Genomic DNA, 18,076 nt, shown 5'->3' on the forward strand with positions numbered 1-18,076 from the left:
ACGTCTGTTCTGCCTATGCCAAATCGCATTAAACACTATTGCCCATATACCATATTTTATGTACATTTCATGTGCCGGCGACCCTTCGGGTGGCGCAACCTGGCCAGTTTCCAAAGATTGTCTACCGCAGTGAAAAAAAACTCACTAAACAGGAAGACAATTTCCTAGGCATGGTTAATTCTTAGCCTTTTCTTACCCTGGGCGTTTGATCTTGCAAGAGCAACACTCAACCAATATCAGGACTTTTAAGATTCGGGCACGACTCACCTGATCAGCCAATTCGTCACTCAGGGCGCCATTCGTCCGTATACAGACGCAACCAAGAACTGTTGTGACTGCGTGTCTGGCTCAATCTGCCTCGTTCCAGGACCCTCGCCTTGATGCTGCTAGTCGACCAGGGATCGGCTGTGTACAGATCTGCGGAGGAGTCTCATCACTTCTACAGGGGCACCCGAACACCTTCCGATCCTGGCTTGACGGCTTCCTCTTGGACTCGTTTTTGCCTTCTTCAATTTCAATGTATACTATGGAGCATTAGTGGGAGGGTCCCTGTTCGGGCGCCATCTTCATCTAGCATAGAATACATTTGCAAATCGTTTTGACAGAAATGCAAAAAGCAAATGGCTGACATTTCACAAAATGGACGCCCTCTGGTTACATTGACGAATCTAGGATTGCGATGTTTGTCACATGATGCGATTGGTTTCTGGCCAACATACTATAGGGTCGTTTCTGGTCTAACAGTTTCGTGCCCCTCTGATTCCTGTCTCCTCCTCTCAGGCACTCTTGTCCTCGCGTTATTTCCCTCCTTGTGTCTGTGGCCTGGGCTAGCCTTTTTTATGTGCAGTGTATGTCAGCGAAAATCCTCTATCCGCACAGCATGAGGGTCTACGGAATTGTCCCGTACATTACGTACTTGGGGAAAAATGTTTGTACATTAAGTATTTAAGTGCTAATTCCCTTGAAGTCTGCTCGAGCGCTGCTTAACTGGGCCTATCGGCCTGGAAGAGGGTCCCTCTTGGTCCAAACGGTTGTAGCTGCATGCAAAGCCAGAGACGTGGAATTGAAGAAAGGAAGACCTGGCATGAGCATTATCTGGGGACAGACTGTTATCGTAGGCACCTGGTTGCAGAGTGGGATTTTTACATTGTGACCTCTTTACCTCTTAGTGAACTGTTTGTCTCAAAGTGACTGTGATTAAATATACATACATTGTTTGTGAACATTTAGATTTTGAAGTAATTTGTGTGCATTTGAATGTACTTGTGTTGTGTAATATTGGCTTCTGTGACTTTGGCATTTTTAGCAGCTTCTCCATTGGGCCTAGTTTTATGGTTCTAGTTGGACCAAACCAATAGCCGCAAACGAATACCGACACTGACTTGCTTAATTTCAAGAACAGAGATGCCAAAAGCAGCGCAACAGAGCATCTGAGATAAACTTGGCAGCGTTTCACTCAATGTCCATAATAAAATCCCAAAGCGGCCATCTGCCCTGTGATGGCATAGCAGGGAGCAGATTCGTGGACAGGTTTCAGGATAAATATAGGAGCTCAGCTGGAAAGTTCACCTTGAGAGCAAATGTAGACTGCAGTTCAAGGTTTAGCGCCCAACATCTCCCAATCGTGGTGTTCACTCTGCTCCTGCTGGTAGCAGTCAACAGTTATGATCCTTGTCTCCAGCCTGGAATATAGGTAGAGGGTGTGAGAATGAACAAGGAAGGTGGATATAGCCAGCGAGAGAAAAAGAAAAGTGGCCCATTTGGGAGATGGAGAGAGGAAGACATGACACATGGGAGGAGAAAGAACAGAGGGACCGGTAAAATATGTGAGATGTAATCAATACCTTAGGTAGAGGTGGGGAAGAAGATTATAGCGATGCAGACTAGAGAAAAACAAGCGAGAGATTGAGATGACCAGTACAAAGAGAATAATGTATTTTAAAAAAGCAGAGATCATTTGGGGGGTGAGGGGGCGGGGAACGAATATAGAAGGAATAGTAAAGTTGAGGGAGATAGGAGGATGAAGGCTGAGAGGAAGTGAAGGCATAAGGAGGTGACTGAGAAGAAGAGCTGGGCGAATATAGAGGGAGAAAGTGGAATGAAAGATTTGCGAGAGAGTTGAGTAAATCTACTTAAAGAAAGGGTGTGAGAAGAGTTAGATGGAGGGAAGAGGCAGAGACAGGGAGACGTATATAGAGAGAGTGAGTTACGAGAAGCAAGTGAGAGATGGTGACAGTGCTCAACTCATACCCCTCACCCTCACCTCACTCAAAAAGTATTTTGCTCAATGAGAGGGGGAGATTCTGTTTTAAATGTGCGAGTAACCCACAAAAGTTTTGACCATACAGAATAGTTACTTCTATGAGGCAGAAAAGTAACGTTACTTTCTCTATACAGACTTTGGAGGTGCTGTCCAAGGGTGCACTTCTCCATCCTCGTATCGAAGGGCCTGCATGCCATTCTTGGTGTACAAGTGTGAAGTACCGAGTGGACACCAAGCTTGGATAACATAATGCACCACACAGGCACTACAGGTGGGTTCTCGTCTGTAGATGTGAGAAGTAAAGGTACTCTCCCCTCACCTGTCCAGCATTTGTCTAACTGGCATGATAGCACTGACGTTGAGAATTCAAGGCTTCCGGCGTATGTGCTGTAGGAGGGTGTGGATTTGTAGGGTGATTCTAAATACCGTACAATAGAGATCTCACCATCAGCAAAGAGAATAAGTATGAAGGCCAAATATTTTTTTTTTACTTTAGGAAGGAATAATTCTTTATGCAGACAATAGTATCAGTTTACAGTAAAAATTAGAAACAAAGTAGAAAATCAGACGTCTGCAATCGTAACCAGCCTAGAGTCCTGCAAGCTGACCAGTGTCTGTAGGATAGTCCTGCGCTGAGCGGAGTCCCCTTTCAGCTTGTTCGGGTTTATTGTAAGCAGCCACATTGTGGATAAAAGGGGAGGATCGGTGCTGAGCCTTGCTGGGAGAAAGAATACTGATTTTCTGCCAAAATCTCAGCTGGGCAATAGAGAAGTTCGCAACTTGGTGGAAAGTTTCCCGGAGTGCAGTACATGATATGGGTAAGCCAATAAGGAATCTCGCTGTTGAGCGTCTGTGTCAGAATGAATGAGCAGAGCACAGGGCTTACCGAATGACAGGCACTGTAGTGATACCTACCCACTCGGCACAGCAGCAGTGAGTCATGAGGTAGCGAGTATATATGAGTTGTTCTGGAGCAGATCTTTGTCCAGTAAGGGATCTAAGCATTATAACAACAGAGGTGCAACAATGAGTCATAGTTCAATGATGCTGGACAGATAAATGCGTTCCATCAACCCTGCAGATGCATGAAAATATGATTCTGAGCATTACACTCATGGGCCATTACAAAGCAAGCACATTTTTGATGGGGAACAATAAAAGGTGCCTGGTACAGTTTTTTTCACATCTGCCTGCGTCTTCCAGGCATTGTGCAACCCTGTGCCTGTGCTCAGCTGTTCACATGAATGGCACTGGACGCCTGGATCAGTTCTGTGGCGCATTATTGCCACTGGGAGCCAATCAATCCCTAATAGACCAATAGTTCATGTCCTCATTATTCAGTCATTTTTTATTATTGCGAGCTTGATATTTTTTTTTTACACAACTAAAATTCATACATTTACTAAATGAATTTAAAAAAATGTATACAATCACTACATGCATGCCGCCCCTGCCAAACAAGCTGGAACTGTGCCTTTCATTTAGCTAGGGCAGGCAGGAGGCCCTGTTGCCAGTCTTCTCAATGCATACAGATTAGATCATGCAGCTTTTAGCAATTGTGTGCCCTAACCATAAACGCAAACTTTACCTTTTTTCAACATAATACATTTTCAGGAGGGTGGGCACCCCTCTACTGAGAACTAACATGCTTCAAATAATCTGTTCTATGGATTGTATTTTGCCCCGGAGACCCTACAACCAGGTTTTAGCCCACAACACCCTTCACAGAGCAGAAATAACCGTTTGCATATCAGTCTGGTCCTACCCACACGAGGGTTGTCTAGCACCGAAATGCGAGGCTATTCTCCTCTGAACATTTCCCATTTTTTAATTTGCCATTCATTTTCTGAAACAAATATCACTAAAAAGGCACAAAATGTTACCCACCTGCCACTCATGGTTATTGGCCTGAAAGACACATCAGTGTTCATCTGTTATGTCTGCTGCCCACAGCTCCTCTGTTCCCGAGATAAACACATTAGATAAATAAACTCTTGCTTTAAAATCTTGTTTGCAACCGAGGTATGAGGTCATGAGCAAGGGCATTCTGCATGTTTAGGAGATACCTATCTGTTAATTAAGAATAAATACCACACAATGTAAAGATCTGTACATCCATATTTCCCTTTTCTTGCTGCAAAATGTTGATTTCAGGCACACTAATCCTGTAGGGTTTGCTTAAAATGGTAGTGCATATACACAGAAATACACGACTGCCGTCGCCTCTCCAAGAGCCTGCCCAATCCCATTGTTCAAACACAGCAACTTGTTTCACACCTGTTGCTGTACTATGCTAACATAATGCACTGGCAAAGCTAGATGTTGAGACCTGTGCAAGATGGCCTATCAACTTTACAGAGTGCTTGAACGTTGGGGAACAATGTAGCTCATTATATTTCTGTGAGGTGCCTGTGCTTTTGTAATAGGCAGACTTTCTGAAAGGGCAAGCTTTGGCATCACTTGACTCCAGACTGGTGCATGTAAACATTGGTAATACGCTCTCCCTGGCCGCTACCTCCAGATTGAGAGAAAACAATGTGCCCATGATCACACATTTTATTGGAGCTGGGATTTGAGTCCTGTCTGCAATTTAGGCATTTGATGATCTCTTCAGCTTAAGTTGGTTCCAGTATGTCAAGATTTGGCTTTCAAGGGCTAGACGAATACCCTTGTATCGAACTGGAAACCACAACACATAATAAACAGGTTACTTCTTCACTGGTTACTTTTGTATATATTTGTATAAATAAACAATAAAAAAACACATAATAAACCAACCTGACAAATGTAAATTGTTAAGCAAAACAAGTTGTTGCTGTATTGTCCTCATTGTGAATGGAAGAATGAAAATATGAGAAAGCAAAATAATATGAGCCTAAATAATCGCTGGGGTTTGCAACTGTATTTTTAACAAACGAAACCTTTCTGAACCCTCTTTAGAGGGGTTGGACACGCTCACTGCACTCACTTGCTGGCAAATTCGGGTACGCATTTCATCTCCCTCCACTTTGCAAAGTCACCAACTGCCGCTGAAGGGGTCTGCAACTTTGAGCTCTACAGATGTTCTGGTCTATGACTACTATGATCCTTTACCAGCGACCAAGCTGTCTAGAGCTAATCAGAAGTGTAGTCCAAAACATCTGGAGATGCATAGGTTGCAAACCTCTATCCTAGATTGAGGAAGGATGGCACCACACCCTAAACAAAGGGCTGTTCTTATTTCTACCAACTGTATGCTCTGTTAGTTTGCCTTTCATCCATAGCATGAAATTAATTGTAGACTGTTCTTTTTTTATTTTTATTTTGTTTTAATTTTTCTTCCTAGGGTCTTAATGCTGCTCTGTTTCATGAGAATAAGGACCCTCGCACTTTTGTTTCTCTGGTACCTACTTCTGCACACTCGGGAGATGGCATGGGAAGTCTAATAGCGCTGCTGGTTGAGTTGACTCAAACCATGTTAGCCAAAAGGTTGGCACACTCTGAGGAACTGAGAGCACAGGTTATGGAGGTAATACAGCATTCATGTTTATGAAAAACATTTATTTTCTACTTCGATATAATGCAAGAAATACTTTCATGCCAATTTTTTTCTTTTTGTTTTTAGGTTAAATCACTACCAGGTATGGGCACAACAATAGACGTAATTCTGATCAATGGCCGTTTAAAGGAAGGTGATACAATTATTGTTCCTGGTGTGGAAGGTCCCATCGTCACACAAATCAGAGGTCTTCTCCTGCCTCCTCCAATGAAAGAATTGAGAGTGAAGGTATATATTTTCTATTCTAATCTTTAGAAAAAAGTAAGACTTGTGAAAATCCTAATTGTTCAGTTTCAGTATTTTAGTTCTGCTATAATATTCTGACATAGTTTTCAAGCTACCCACTCACATTATGGGGTAAACCATCGTGCATATAGTAAGACATTGTTCCGGACTTTGATTAGGTATACTTTGGTTGAAATTACATGTGGATTACACAAAATATCAGTACTGTAAAGTGGAGCCGTGTGCAAAAATGAGCAAATATTCTCGCATGGTCATAATAGCAACGGGGAATGATGTGGCACGTTAAGAATTTTTTAAATTTTTCTGGTGTCGGCTGTTTCCTGATGGATCAGGTTATCTGTTGCTTTTACATTTTGAAAACCTTTGTTTGCTTGATTATTCTGTTGTAGAATTGTATGTAAATAGGAATGTGTGCGGTTTGTAATTGGAATGGCTATCACTTCGTCAGTGAGGACCATAGCTTGTTCAGGTACCTACATGGCTATGCCAGAAAGAATGTTCAGTGTACTCCTTCCAATAATAATGGGGTCTTGACTGCAACATAACTGATTTTCGCAGGAGTTGATTCCTTAAATATGTGCTTTCGGTGGCAGTTTATACCTCTATTCCGATTCTGTGCTAGATTCAGAAGGGAGAATTATTTTTTAATTCCCACACTTTCTGCATTAGGTTTGGATTCACCTTACATGAGTAGTTATTTGGGCATGTGATAAAGGACTCTTTGACTTTGGATCAGGTGGGCAGTTCTCATTAGTTCACTTTCATGGAAGTGGTGTTAGGGCAGTTTGTATAAGCTACTGCCCAGCTTCACATCTTTTTCTCAAATCCCTCTTTCTCAAATCTCTCTTTCTCAGAGTTAAAAACTAGATGATTGACATTTGAAGCTAGCAGATTTGATTTTAGCTTCATTTATGCAAGTTTACAAATGGATGAATATGATGAAACCAGCAAATTGTCATGAAATACATGTATGACGTAGTTGCCAGTAGAGCTGAAACGGATTTCCTTTTATGTTTTATTTTTTTATTTCTTAATATTCAAATTCAAGGAGCACATAGTACACATGCAAAACTCATGAGCATATATGTCTGACTCCAAACAACAAATTCCCCGGGTGCCCCTCTTGAGACTAAGACACCACATATTCAAGAAGTAACACCCCTTCAGGCAAACAGTTCAATTCATTTCCAGGAGTTTCAGGCGCCGAGGACACCGTTGCGCTCTATAATCCTCCCTAAGAAATGTTAATACCTCTCTCCACATGTTAACAAAGCGAGACACCTAGTTATTTACAGCATACAACGCTGCATATAACCAGAGTTGGAAGTTCTGAAAACATGAAGGGTTCAATACGCAATCGTGATTGAGTGTTTGTTAGGGAGAATTCTCTGTAAAGGCTAATTTCCCAAACCTAGTGAGTCCCCCAACAGCTTTGCTGGATTTTTGGGTTTTTTTTTTTTTTTCTCCTGCTAAGAGTGAGACTCTTTTTACTCCCACTCTTAGACATGATTTGAGGTGTTCCTTTATCTTTCCATGTGTTTTATGGGCAATGGGATCTTTTACTCCATAGGGTCTCATGTGTTTTTGATGTGGTTACACAGCACCCTCAATGCAGTAACACAGGGGTGTCATAGTGACCCCCAAACATAGACTCCATACCCTGGGACTGACTACTGTCTCCCAGGGCATGTAAAGTCACCATTGGCATTACTAGTCCCAAATTATTAACAGAAACCAGTACAAACCATCATATTGTGGACGTACTGGTCGGGGCAATTCGATTGCCCCGAGGTCTGTTAGTCGAGGGGGCACGTCTCCGTCCCCCCTAATCGAGTTTTGGCTGGTGGCAGTGGATACTACTTTTTATATTCGACCGCAAATATATCTCTATGGGATTTTCCCATTGTTCAAGGCTACCGACTTTAATTATTTAATTCTTATAGCCTCGAACATACCGCCGGTTTATTTATTTAATATTAATTCACTGGTTGGTATTTTTTGCCAGAACTCGATTCTAAAATGGCGTTTGTGTTCTCTTCTGTGACTCCAACCCAAGTCGAGTCCTTTGTTCCACTTTTTGGCGGGCTTCTCCACAGAAGCCTCCAAAAGTTTTGCCACTCTGTCTGGGTACCACAGGGGGTGTGGGAGGGGGTTTAGGCACCCTGGACTGAGTTGCCTTGGCAACTCAAGTCGCACTCTTGTGTGATTGGCCCAAGTGGTGAGCCGGCCAGCTCACCACTTAGCATGTTTGATTGACAGCTAGGCTGAATGAATGGGGGTTTGCTGCATAAAAGCAGGGCTTTGGGGACTGGAACTTCAGAAGTCGCCACAGGACCTAAGAATCCGAGGAGGGAAAAGCTGTGCCGACCTGCAACGACGACACCACCGGTGGAGCCCTGCTGAACCGTCTCACCACTTTTCCCGACGACAGAGGAGATCTCCAGTCCGGAGAGTCTTCTTCCTTTGACTGATGGGGATACCAAGTGAATCTGTGTGGTACAGACTGCTACCAAGTGGGTTTACTGCCAAACACCTGTAGTCTTAAATCTTTTGCAGTGGTCCCTAAGGGAACTGCACAGGTTTCTGCCTAACGCCTACCACACCTGAAATTAAATTACTGGGCGAGCCAAATGATGATAGTCAATGATGTGATTCATGGGAACCAAGAACTGCCACATGTTCAAGCTGAGATCATGGGGCTACAAGTTATGTCGCCACTCATGAACTTGTACCAAACAATAGGTAGCTTCCCCCCCCCAACAATAGCAACAGATACCACACTGATATGGAAAGAGGCTCACAAAAATATTGTCTGGAACAATAAGGTTAACCTGGCACAACCCTTATGGAAGAATGGTAATTTGCCAGAAATAAACCAACTACCAGTCTGGTCGGAATGGGTGGAGGCGGGTATTGTGATGGTTGGGGACACATGCTCACACGGTGAAATGTCACCCCTTTTGAGGTGTTGAGATGCAGATTTGGGTTACCAAACGCAGAACAATATCGCGATTTACAACTCACCCACGCACTACACATGCATCTTCCTGGACTGTCAGATATGCCACAGTGTACACCGCTAGAGTGAAATGTTCGCCTGGAACCTATACCCACTAAAGTCACTTCCACACTGTAATGTCATAACCACCTTTACAACACCGGAGATGTCCAGTTTCAAAGCAAAATGGGAAGTGGATGTGGTTGGTATTGACCCGGAGGACTGGATACCAGCACTGATGTACCCACGTGACATTGCAATCTCCTCCATACTTCGTCTGATACAGCTTAAGATCTTACATTGGGTGTACTACCCTAGGTAGGGTCACATTGCATCGCTGGAATTGGACCACTAGCCCAAATTGCCTATGTTATCATGGGGAAGAGGGTGCTTTTATTCATATCCTGTGGGAGTGCCCCCAGAGCCAGTGTTTCTGGCGATTGTGATGTGATAAACCGGCGGGAGGGTTGGGGAGCGAGCTGCCGCTAGACCCCAAACTGCTACTGTTGGGTATCGGAGAAGGACTCACTAATCGATATGAGAAACTTTCTATGTACCACTGGCCTGATCAAACGAAACATTGCTAAATTGTAGGGGTTCCATGAAAATCCCCAATTTGCGCAGTGGGTTGCTGATTTGGCTATGTGTATGGACATGGAACAACGTATATATACGGCACAGTGGTGTTCTGAAAGGGCTGGAAAGATCTGGTGCATATGGGAAGAACGGAATTGACAGTGTATTGTATTTGTTGTCTAGACGGTGGATTTCATAGTAACTGGCATATGCAAGTATGGAATGCGGGTAATAATAATTCTGATGTGTTCATGAATTGAATTTTTGTTAAAAATTAATAAAATTGTTATGTATAAAAAAATAATATGAAGGACCATTCCACCTGGCCAAAAGATTTTTCAGTGTCCAGGTAGAGAAGGATGGCAGTGGTTGATGTTTTGTGTACTTTTTCTGTTAAGTGGGTGACTCTACGTATGTTATGAAAAGTTTGCCGGCCTAAGATAAACCCTGATTGATCTGGGTGGATCAAAGTGGGAAGGAAGCCTTCTAGTCTATTTGCCAGAATTTTAGTATACATTTTGGAGTCTGTTGATTCGGGCTATTGGCCGATGTCCCCAAACCCAATAAAGACCCCACCAAATGTGGCTCATAAGTATTATCTTTGCCTCCTCCATGGCAGCTGTTATTTGACTGGTTCTACGGAATGAGGGGTGGGGTGAGAACCCTGATCAAGATCCTATAGAATCCTGTTGTGAACCTGCCCGGACCTGGTGACTTATACATGGGCAGCGATTTGATGACTGCATGAATTCCCTACCCTGCCTCCACCTCAATTTTGGCAAATGGATCTTAGTCATGAAATCCACTTGCAAATGGAACCAGGGATCCTTACAGGAATAAAGATCTGTATAAAATCGCGTGGAGCACCCTTGACTGTCGCCCATTCTTGATTTCCTAGTGCCCTTCTCATCATCCACTGCAGTGATGGTTTTAGATCCGGCTGCCACCCAAAGGCTAGGAGCTTGTCAGCAGTGTTGGCTTTAGCATAGTAGAGTTGCCTCACGAATAGGTCCTTTTCCACCCTCTTGGTTGTAAGCAAGTTCAATTGGCCAATGGCCTGCCTATACTCCCTATATACTTTCCTGAAGGGTGTCAATAAAGGTATTTTCATACAGACCTCCACTTCGGTCTCAAGTTGGGTTTTCCAGAGCTCTCAATTATGTTTCCCCTCACTGCTTTTTTTTTGGCAATGAGCTCCCCACTTTTAGATGCATCCCACCTGGTGCTCTTGCCTGTGCCAGCCAGTCTGTCGAAACATTGGTTAATCTTGCCTTCCAGCTCCTTCCTTATTCCCTAATTGTCTTCCAACGTCCTCCACCCCCCACAAACTGCACTTAAGTCTGGGGACGGGAAACTCCCTGGTGAACACGGCGTGATCAGCTATCCCCATTTGGCTGGCTCAATGCCTGCAATCTCACACAGCGGGGCGCAGAGACCCACACATAGTCAATGCAGGAGTGGGAGCCATGGACACTAGAGAAAAAGTGAGCCCCTCCTCTCCTAGTTGTACCCCTTTCCATGATCTCCCTGACCCAGATTATCGTATTTTTCCCCGCAGTGACTTAGAGACCCCTTCCTTATGGAAAGCCCCCGGGGAGCTCCTGTCCAACTTCCTTAACCAGGCCAGGTAAAAGTCCCTCATCGTTATGTTTCCTTTTGCGAAACCTTCCAAGATAATTAGTAAATCCTTCAGAAATGCTTCTTGGCCCATGTTGGGGCGGTGGGGGCATACATTGATACCACTGTGATACCAGTGATACCACTGTGCAGTCCTTCCCACCCAGCTCCCGTCTCACCATGATATATCTGCCTCCCCTTTCCCCCCTTTGAGCCTGTGATCCTCAGGCCACAGCCGTCTCTGAAGGCGAGTGCCACCCTGTCGGTCTTATTAGGGCCAAAGCATGGAAGAGGAGATTGGTTTCTTGAAGGGCCAGCACCTCAGGCTTGGCTGACCTAGTAAACTGCACTCATCATTTCCTCTTTAGAGGGCAGTTTAGACCCCCACCATTCTGCATCAACCACTTCAATTTGACTGGCCCTGTGTTTCATGTCTCTGGACCCCCCTTGCCTTTGTGGTGGACCTTTGCTTCTTCCATAGCGCCACGGTACCCCAATACTCCTACTTCATTGTCTCGCCATTTCCCCCACTCCCCTTCAAAGAACCCAAACGTATGTTGGCCCGTTATAACCTGTTCTCCAAGTCCTCCATTTGCAGTTCCAGGTTCTGAGTTGCGGCATTCAGCCTCTCAATTGCTTCACTAGAGTATGTCTCTACCTGTTGTAGGCCCCTTTCAAGAAGGTTTTTTCTTTTGCTCAGTTGGCCTTGCTTAATTTTGACCATCATTGTATTGAGATCTGAGCAAATCAACTAGAACTGGTCCTGAAATGCCTTTGTGAGTGAGGACTGCAATTCTATTAAGTCATTATGCAAGTCTTGACGTGAGAGGGCCTCTCCAGACGTCGCCACCGTGGGGTAGGTCGGGTGCCTGGCGGATCTCATTGTTGGTGATGTTGTTCGGGGATTTGAGGGGGCCCTCGAACTCCAAATTCCCCTGTCCTGGACCGCTTCAGGCGATGGGTTCTGCGCATAGCGTTCTTGGAGCCAGTGAGGATACGCCACCTCCTTTGACCTCCAATCTGGATAAACCTCCCCCCTCTGCCAAGGGTCTATCCAGGGGAAGTCTGCAACCTTCCCACGTCTCCAGAGTTGGGGGGAGCAAATGTGAGGCACTCTTGTCCTTGGCAAGCTGCCTACCAGCCTGACAGTCAGGGTGGGTGGTAAGAATGTTCAAGGTTATTTTAGACCCTCAGACTGACAGAGTTCAGGGGCTGAAGCGTGTTAGAATAGCCTAACCACCTGTCAGGGCCACTCCTTGGTGGGTCAGTGGTCTCTCACCTCAGCTTCTACGCCCTCCGATCGGCTGGCCTGATCATGCAGGTAATCCTCATGTGAAGGCGGGAAAACCTCTTCCCTCCACCCCACCCCGCAGTGCCAGTCCAACTATGTGGGGGCATCCTTTGGCGTCCACATGACTTCTCTGCTGTAGCCCGCTACTAGACAGCTGCTCAACTCTCTGCCTCCCAGGGAAGGCCCTTGCGTGGCGGGTGACGAACACTGTACACCGCAGCTGTCGCTTGACCCCGGGGCCGTGTGATCTGCTCCCTGCGAGGCTCTCCTGTCTCGCTTGGTCCTCTCCACAGGCTACCATTTCCACCCATTCGGGCTGCTGGTACACAGTCAGCGTGACGGTTCACTCACCGGTTACTCCGCTGCAAACCCCTGCAGTCACTCCCAGTTCCAGGCTGCGTTCTCTGCAAAGCCTTCTCAATCCGTCGGCCGAGTTTGCTAAGGCAGTTCTCCAGTGTTGGTAAGCCCAAGAGGCTGTATCTGGCAGCACCAGAGCCTTCCCAGTCTCATCGGGTAGATCATGGGGTGGGTAGAGGAGGTGGGTCTTACTAGGCCCCGGGGGATGAGGGAGCCAGTTTATGTACGGAGGGTGCACGTAGCTATAGCAGACACATCTATCGGCTGCCGGCAGCCTTCTTTATTGTCATTTTATCTGTGGTTTTCTTGTCTGCCATAGTAGAGTGCTTTTATAGCGAGTGTTGATGACTTTTGAAGCCATCGTTGAATTGTTGTAGCATCACAACGATTTATGAAATGCAGAAGTAGTCGATCCCTCAGTTCTGTTGACTTGTAAGTAATGTTATGCATAGAGAGTACCAGTTCTAGCAAAAATGTAGGTTTGATGTCTCCAGTCAAAAGAATGGGAATAGCACTTGTTAGTGGCTGAGTGGTCAATGAGGGTTCCTTCTATTATGAGGAATTCATGTTGTGAGCACCATATTGATGACCGGCGGTGCAGCGAACTGAGCGCGGTTTACTTTTTGTTCAGAACTGATAAAAAATTAGGTTGCACGCACGCAGAAAGATAATTTTGCAAATGTAAAAAAAACTTACATGTACCTTAATATAAATACATGAGAAATTCATGAATCTCCATATAAATGCTTTTTTCACAATGAATCGGAACATAATGGTTAGGGCTCTCTTGCAAAATGCATTTCGACTACTAAACAAGTTTTCAGAAGGCAGGTAAATGAGTAATCTCAACCTTTGCAGCCAGCATCTGCAGAAATAGCCTTGCGTTTATGGTCTGATAAGTCTTGGAGATAGATCTCCTGATGTTTGAGAGCATGACCAAAATAGTTTTGTTTATTCTGGTCAGTAGTAAAACACAGGATAAGCTAAATGCCTTAAGCTATTTAGGAGTTTGAATTGGAGATCGTAATCCATAATTCAAGAAAATTCCTGTTTAAGGCAGATTTTTCTTTGTTTGCTAAAATACATCAGCGAGACCATGTGCAATCGTACTTAAAGGTAAATGTTTTAGGGCAGTTATTGCTAGCAATAAATTATGTTTAAACCATGCACCAAAGTCCAGACCTGCCTCAACCAATCCCAAGAAGATGATTCCAAGAAGAGGTGTTTTGAAAATGATCTGAAGATAATGAATATAAGCCTGACCAATGAAAATGAAAGAATTGGGGAAAGATGGGATTTCTTTGAAGTGGTTTTGTCCAATCATATTTGGCGGGTAGAGAGTAATAAATGTATCGGAGTGTTTTAAATTGTTGCAAAAGGTATATAGACTAGCAACTGATGTTGTATTGTTGAAACTTGGGTTAGTTTGGCCCTGCAAAACCATCCAACCGCTCCCCGGAGCTTTGTACAATAAACTTGCTTTATGTACAACCGTATACCTGCTTCTTAAGTGGTTGGCCTCTTTTTGGGTGAAGGCGATTAAAGGTCCACACTCCCACATTAGCCATGTGCCTAGGTCACGGTCAGGACATTTATCCAAAATGATGTTCTGAATTGGGGATGTGAGTTTATTGGGCACGTATCTCTTCTTGGTTTGGCACGGTTCCTTAGTCTCATGGTCGAAGATTCCAGTTGTGAAAGCCTTCATGGAAGGGATAAAAAGAATGCAGCTCCCCTATTGCAAATCCACCCCCAGGGTGGAATTTAAACATTATTTTAAGTAAGCATATGGGCCCCTCTTTAAACCCATGCATAAAGCAAGCCTTGGGTATCTCACAAAACTGCTTTTCTTTAGCCATCACCTCTATAAGAACGTTAAGTGGGCTAAGTTTTATCAGTGTTTGAGCCTTCTGTCATGATACAGAAGAACAAAGTCTCTCTCTCTCTCTCTCTCTCTCTCTCTCTCTCTCTCTCTCTCTCTCTCTCTCTCTCTCTCTCTCTCTCTCTCTCTCTCTCTCTCTCTCTCTCCCCCCCCCCCCCCCAATCTATTTTCAAGACCAGCAGGGAGTAAACCCTACATACACTAGACGTTCAGAGAGCTGTTATGTTCTATATCAATAAGACTAAACCAGCCAGGAAGATGGACCAGTTCCTCGTTTCCTTAGCTGCAGGGGAAGAATAAATCCTGTCTCCAAAGCATCCTTTTCCAAATGGATTGTAAAATTCATACAGCAAAGCTGCAGGTTATCTAACAAAGAGCTACCATGTACACCTAGAGCACACACTATGCTTGTTACTGGTGCCACGTTAGCCTTCATTGCAATTGTGCCCTTAGACGCAATCTGTAGAGCAGCAACATGAAGCTCAATTCACACATATACCCAACATTACTGTGTGGAACACAAAATTGGAGTGACTCTCGTAGGGCAGGCAGTGTTAAGACATATTTTTTGCCTCTGTCCCTTTTAACAACCCACCTCCTTCTCCTGGTACTTTTTGCTAGTCTATGCAAAGCATGTGGATCTAAGCAGATTGTGAGGAATCCAATAGAGTACAGGTCACAATACGGATAGTATTACAAACATGCCCTGTCAACGTTCCTTTTTCAATTTCTAAAGGAAGTCATATAATACTTCACACCAACCACTAGATGTCTGCCTATGCAAAGCATGTGAATCTAAGCAGATCCAAGCATCAGAAAGACTGTTACAGGTATGTAATGTGTGTTATATACACAAGCGCACACGTACATGATGGCCTACAGAATGTTTTTGCCACCTTACATAACAGGACAGTCTAGCAGTGTTCTCATGGGGCGCACACTGCTTAAATTCTGCACAAGGCGGAACTCCATATTTCTCTGGAGAAACCCACACAGGATGTGTAGCAACTGTCTCCCAAGGGACTATGCTGAAGGCTGCTGCCAGGCTTGCTATCAATTCAAACCCTTTTGGGGTTTACTTCTGGAGCACCGTACACCATGCACACGGTTTTGGCGGCAGCCGAGTCTGGCACTCATGGAACTAGAGGTCTGGGTTTCGGTTGCAGGGATCAAATCCAGCAGCCTAAGAAAGAGGCGATTTCAAAGAAAGCACTGCAGCAGGTCCTCGGCTCCACCTCAGGGCGAGTTATGGAGCAATCCCCTGGCGATCTAGGGACCACAAAGGTACATAAACACAGACCCAAGCGTAGTAAAAGCGCCAAGTCTTCAACATTGATTCCTACAACAAAGGAACAAAACAGCTTTCCAAACAGTAGGTTTCACAAGAGTTTATCAAAACAGACAGCACCACTCGTTACACCTGTCCAATTGATGCCAGTGGGAGGGCAGAGGGGAAGAGGAACACCATCAAAAAGATGAAAAAGTTATGCTCAAGGTGACACCAAGTCAGAACACCACACAGAACAGGATGAATTTGAAGGGACTGCACACACCAATTCTCATCAGGAGTTAGATCCAGAGGAATATTTAATGCCGTCCTCTGACCAGGTTGACCCCCTCACCCAAGTTTCGTCTTCACCAACAGAGGACAATATGCAGACCTTTTGCTGACCATTTTAGTATTTTCACGCAAGAACCATATGAAAATAAGGACTTCATAGAGGATGTATTGGAGAAGAAAAAGATGGCGGCCCATTGCAATCCACAGCATCGACCATTAAAAATTGGGTGAACCCATCATTAATTAAACTAGTCTCCATAAACCCTGTTAACCCAATGGTGGAGAAAAAACACAAACCTTCTAATTAAGACCCAGTCTACATCAGAGGTCAACTGGCACTGGACTCTCTAGTGGTCGCTATCACTAAGAAGAGATAAAACACATCCATGACCAATACAAAATATCCCCCAGACAAAGAAAGTATGCAGATGTATACTTTTTGAAGAAAGGTACTACCAAATGCTACTTACAACTTAAGAATAGTCGGTCACCACACCCGCGCTTATGTCCAGATACAACAGGTAGCAATGGGGTGACATGGAGGACTTGCTTACACATGTCCCTACAGATGTGCAGGCTTCTTTCAGGAAAACTATTGCAAAAAGGAAGTCGGCAAACGCTATAATCAAGAACACCCGTGATGTAGCTTAACACAATTGGACTGCAAATTGCAGGGGAAAGTTTGATAAAATGCCATGCACGGTTTGGAGGCCCAGGTTTCAAACCAGTGATTCAGGCTACATTACTAGACTAGCCCGTAGGAGGCGTGTCTTTTCGGTGAAAGGGTAGATGAAATAGCAACGCAGGACCATGACAAACTGGGTCAAATGTCAAGCAGGTCTTTCCATTTTAGAGGGGAACAAACAAATTGACTGTCCTTTTTGTTCTAACACTTTTGCACAGCCACAAGGTCAATTCACACAAAATCTGAGCACTAACTGGTTTTCAGGAAACCAACAGCAACACTCATACCTGTCCACCTCTAGACAGCAAAGTAGAGTTAAACCGAGGGGGAGGGGACAAAGCCTCTAGAGGCATGTCCTCCGCCTCAGAACAGTTGCTCCAGCATCCACGTCCCCTCTCATGCAACTCCCATAGGGGGTCGTATTACGTCATTCGCCCACACATGGGTGGGGATGACATCCATTCAGTGAGTATTGCAGACCGTAGAGAGGGGCGTATTGGATCAGGTTAACAGGGACTCCTAAAAACCTGTCACTACACAACCGAAAGCTACCGCAGGAACACCATAAACTCATAGAAAAGGAAGTTGAGGTGCTTCTTCAAACAGACATCATTAAAGAGTCAAGCCAGACCAGGTAAACATTGGCATTTATTCCCTTCATTTCCCAGTACCAAAGAGACAAAACAATCAGACCAGTATTGGACCGGAGGCCAGCAAACAAATACTTAAAGCCTCAAAAGTTCAGGATGACAATGTTAAAGGAAATCATCCCTCTTCTAAAAATAAAAAGGTGAGGGGGATTAGTTGTGATGACATTAGACATAACAATGCATACTTTCATATCTATGTTCCCCACTCACAGAAAATTCATAAGGTTAAAGATAGGAAAGGTGCACCATCGGTTCAAGGTACTTCTTTTTGGAATAGCATTGGCACCTCCTGTATTCACAAAAGTGCATACTGTGGTAGCAGCTCTCCTTCAAAGGGGAGAATATCTCCATCTGCGCGTACCTGGATGATGGGCTCATAACATGGGAGTCCCAGGCAGAATGCCTGAAAAGC

At 44.6% G+C, this 18,076-nt stretch overlaps 1 protein-coding gene across 1 annotated transcript in view; it reads left to right on the forward strand.

Annotated features, from left to right (window-relative positions):
• The window catches only part of EIF5B (eukaryotic translation initiation factor 5B), a 1,211,079-nt gene that overhangs the window by 885,944 nt on the left and 307,059 nt on the right, over positions 1-18,076 (forward strand). The window contains exons 16-17 of the mRNA XM_069636688.1: positions 5,589-5,771; positions 5,868-6,029. Coding sequence (XP_069492789.1) covers positions 5,589-5,771; positions 5,868-6,029 — 345 coding nt within the window. The remainder of the gene's footprint in view (positions 1-5,588; positions 5,772-5,867; positions 6,030-18,076) is intronic.

Source organism: Ambystoma mexicanum, chromosome 7p (genome assembly GCF_040938575.1).
Source record: "Ambystoma mexicanum isolate Mex_15411 chromosome 7p, UKY_AmexF1_1, whole genome shotgun sequence".
Classification (NCBI taxonomy): Eukaryota; Metazoa; Chordata; class Amphibia; order Caudata; family Ambystomatidae; genus Ambystoma; species Ambystoma mexicanum.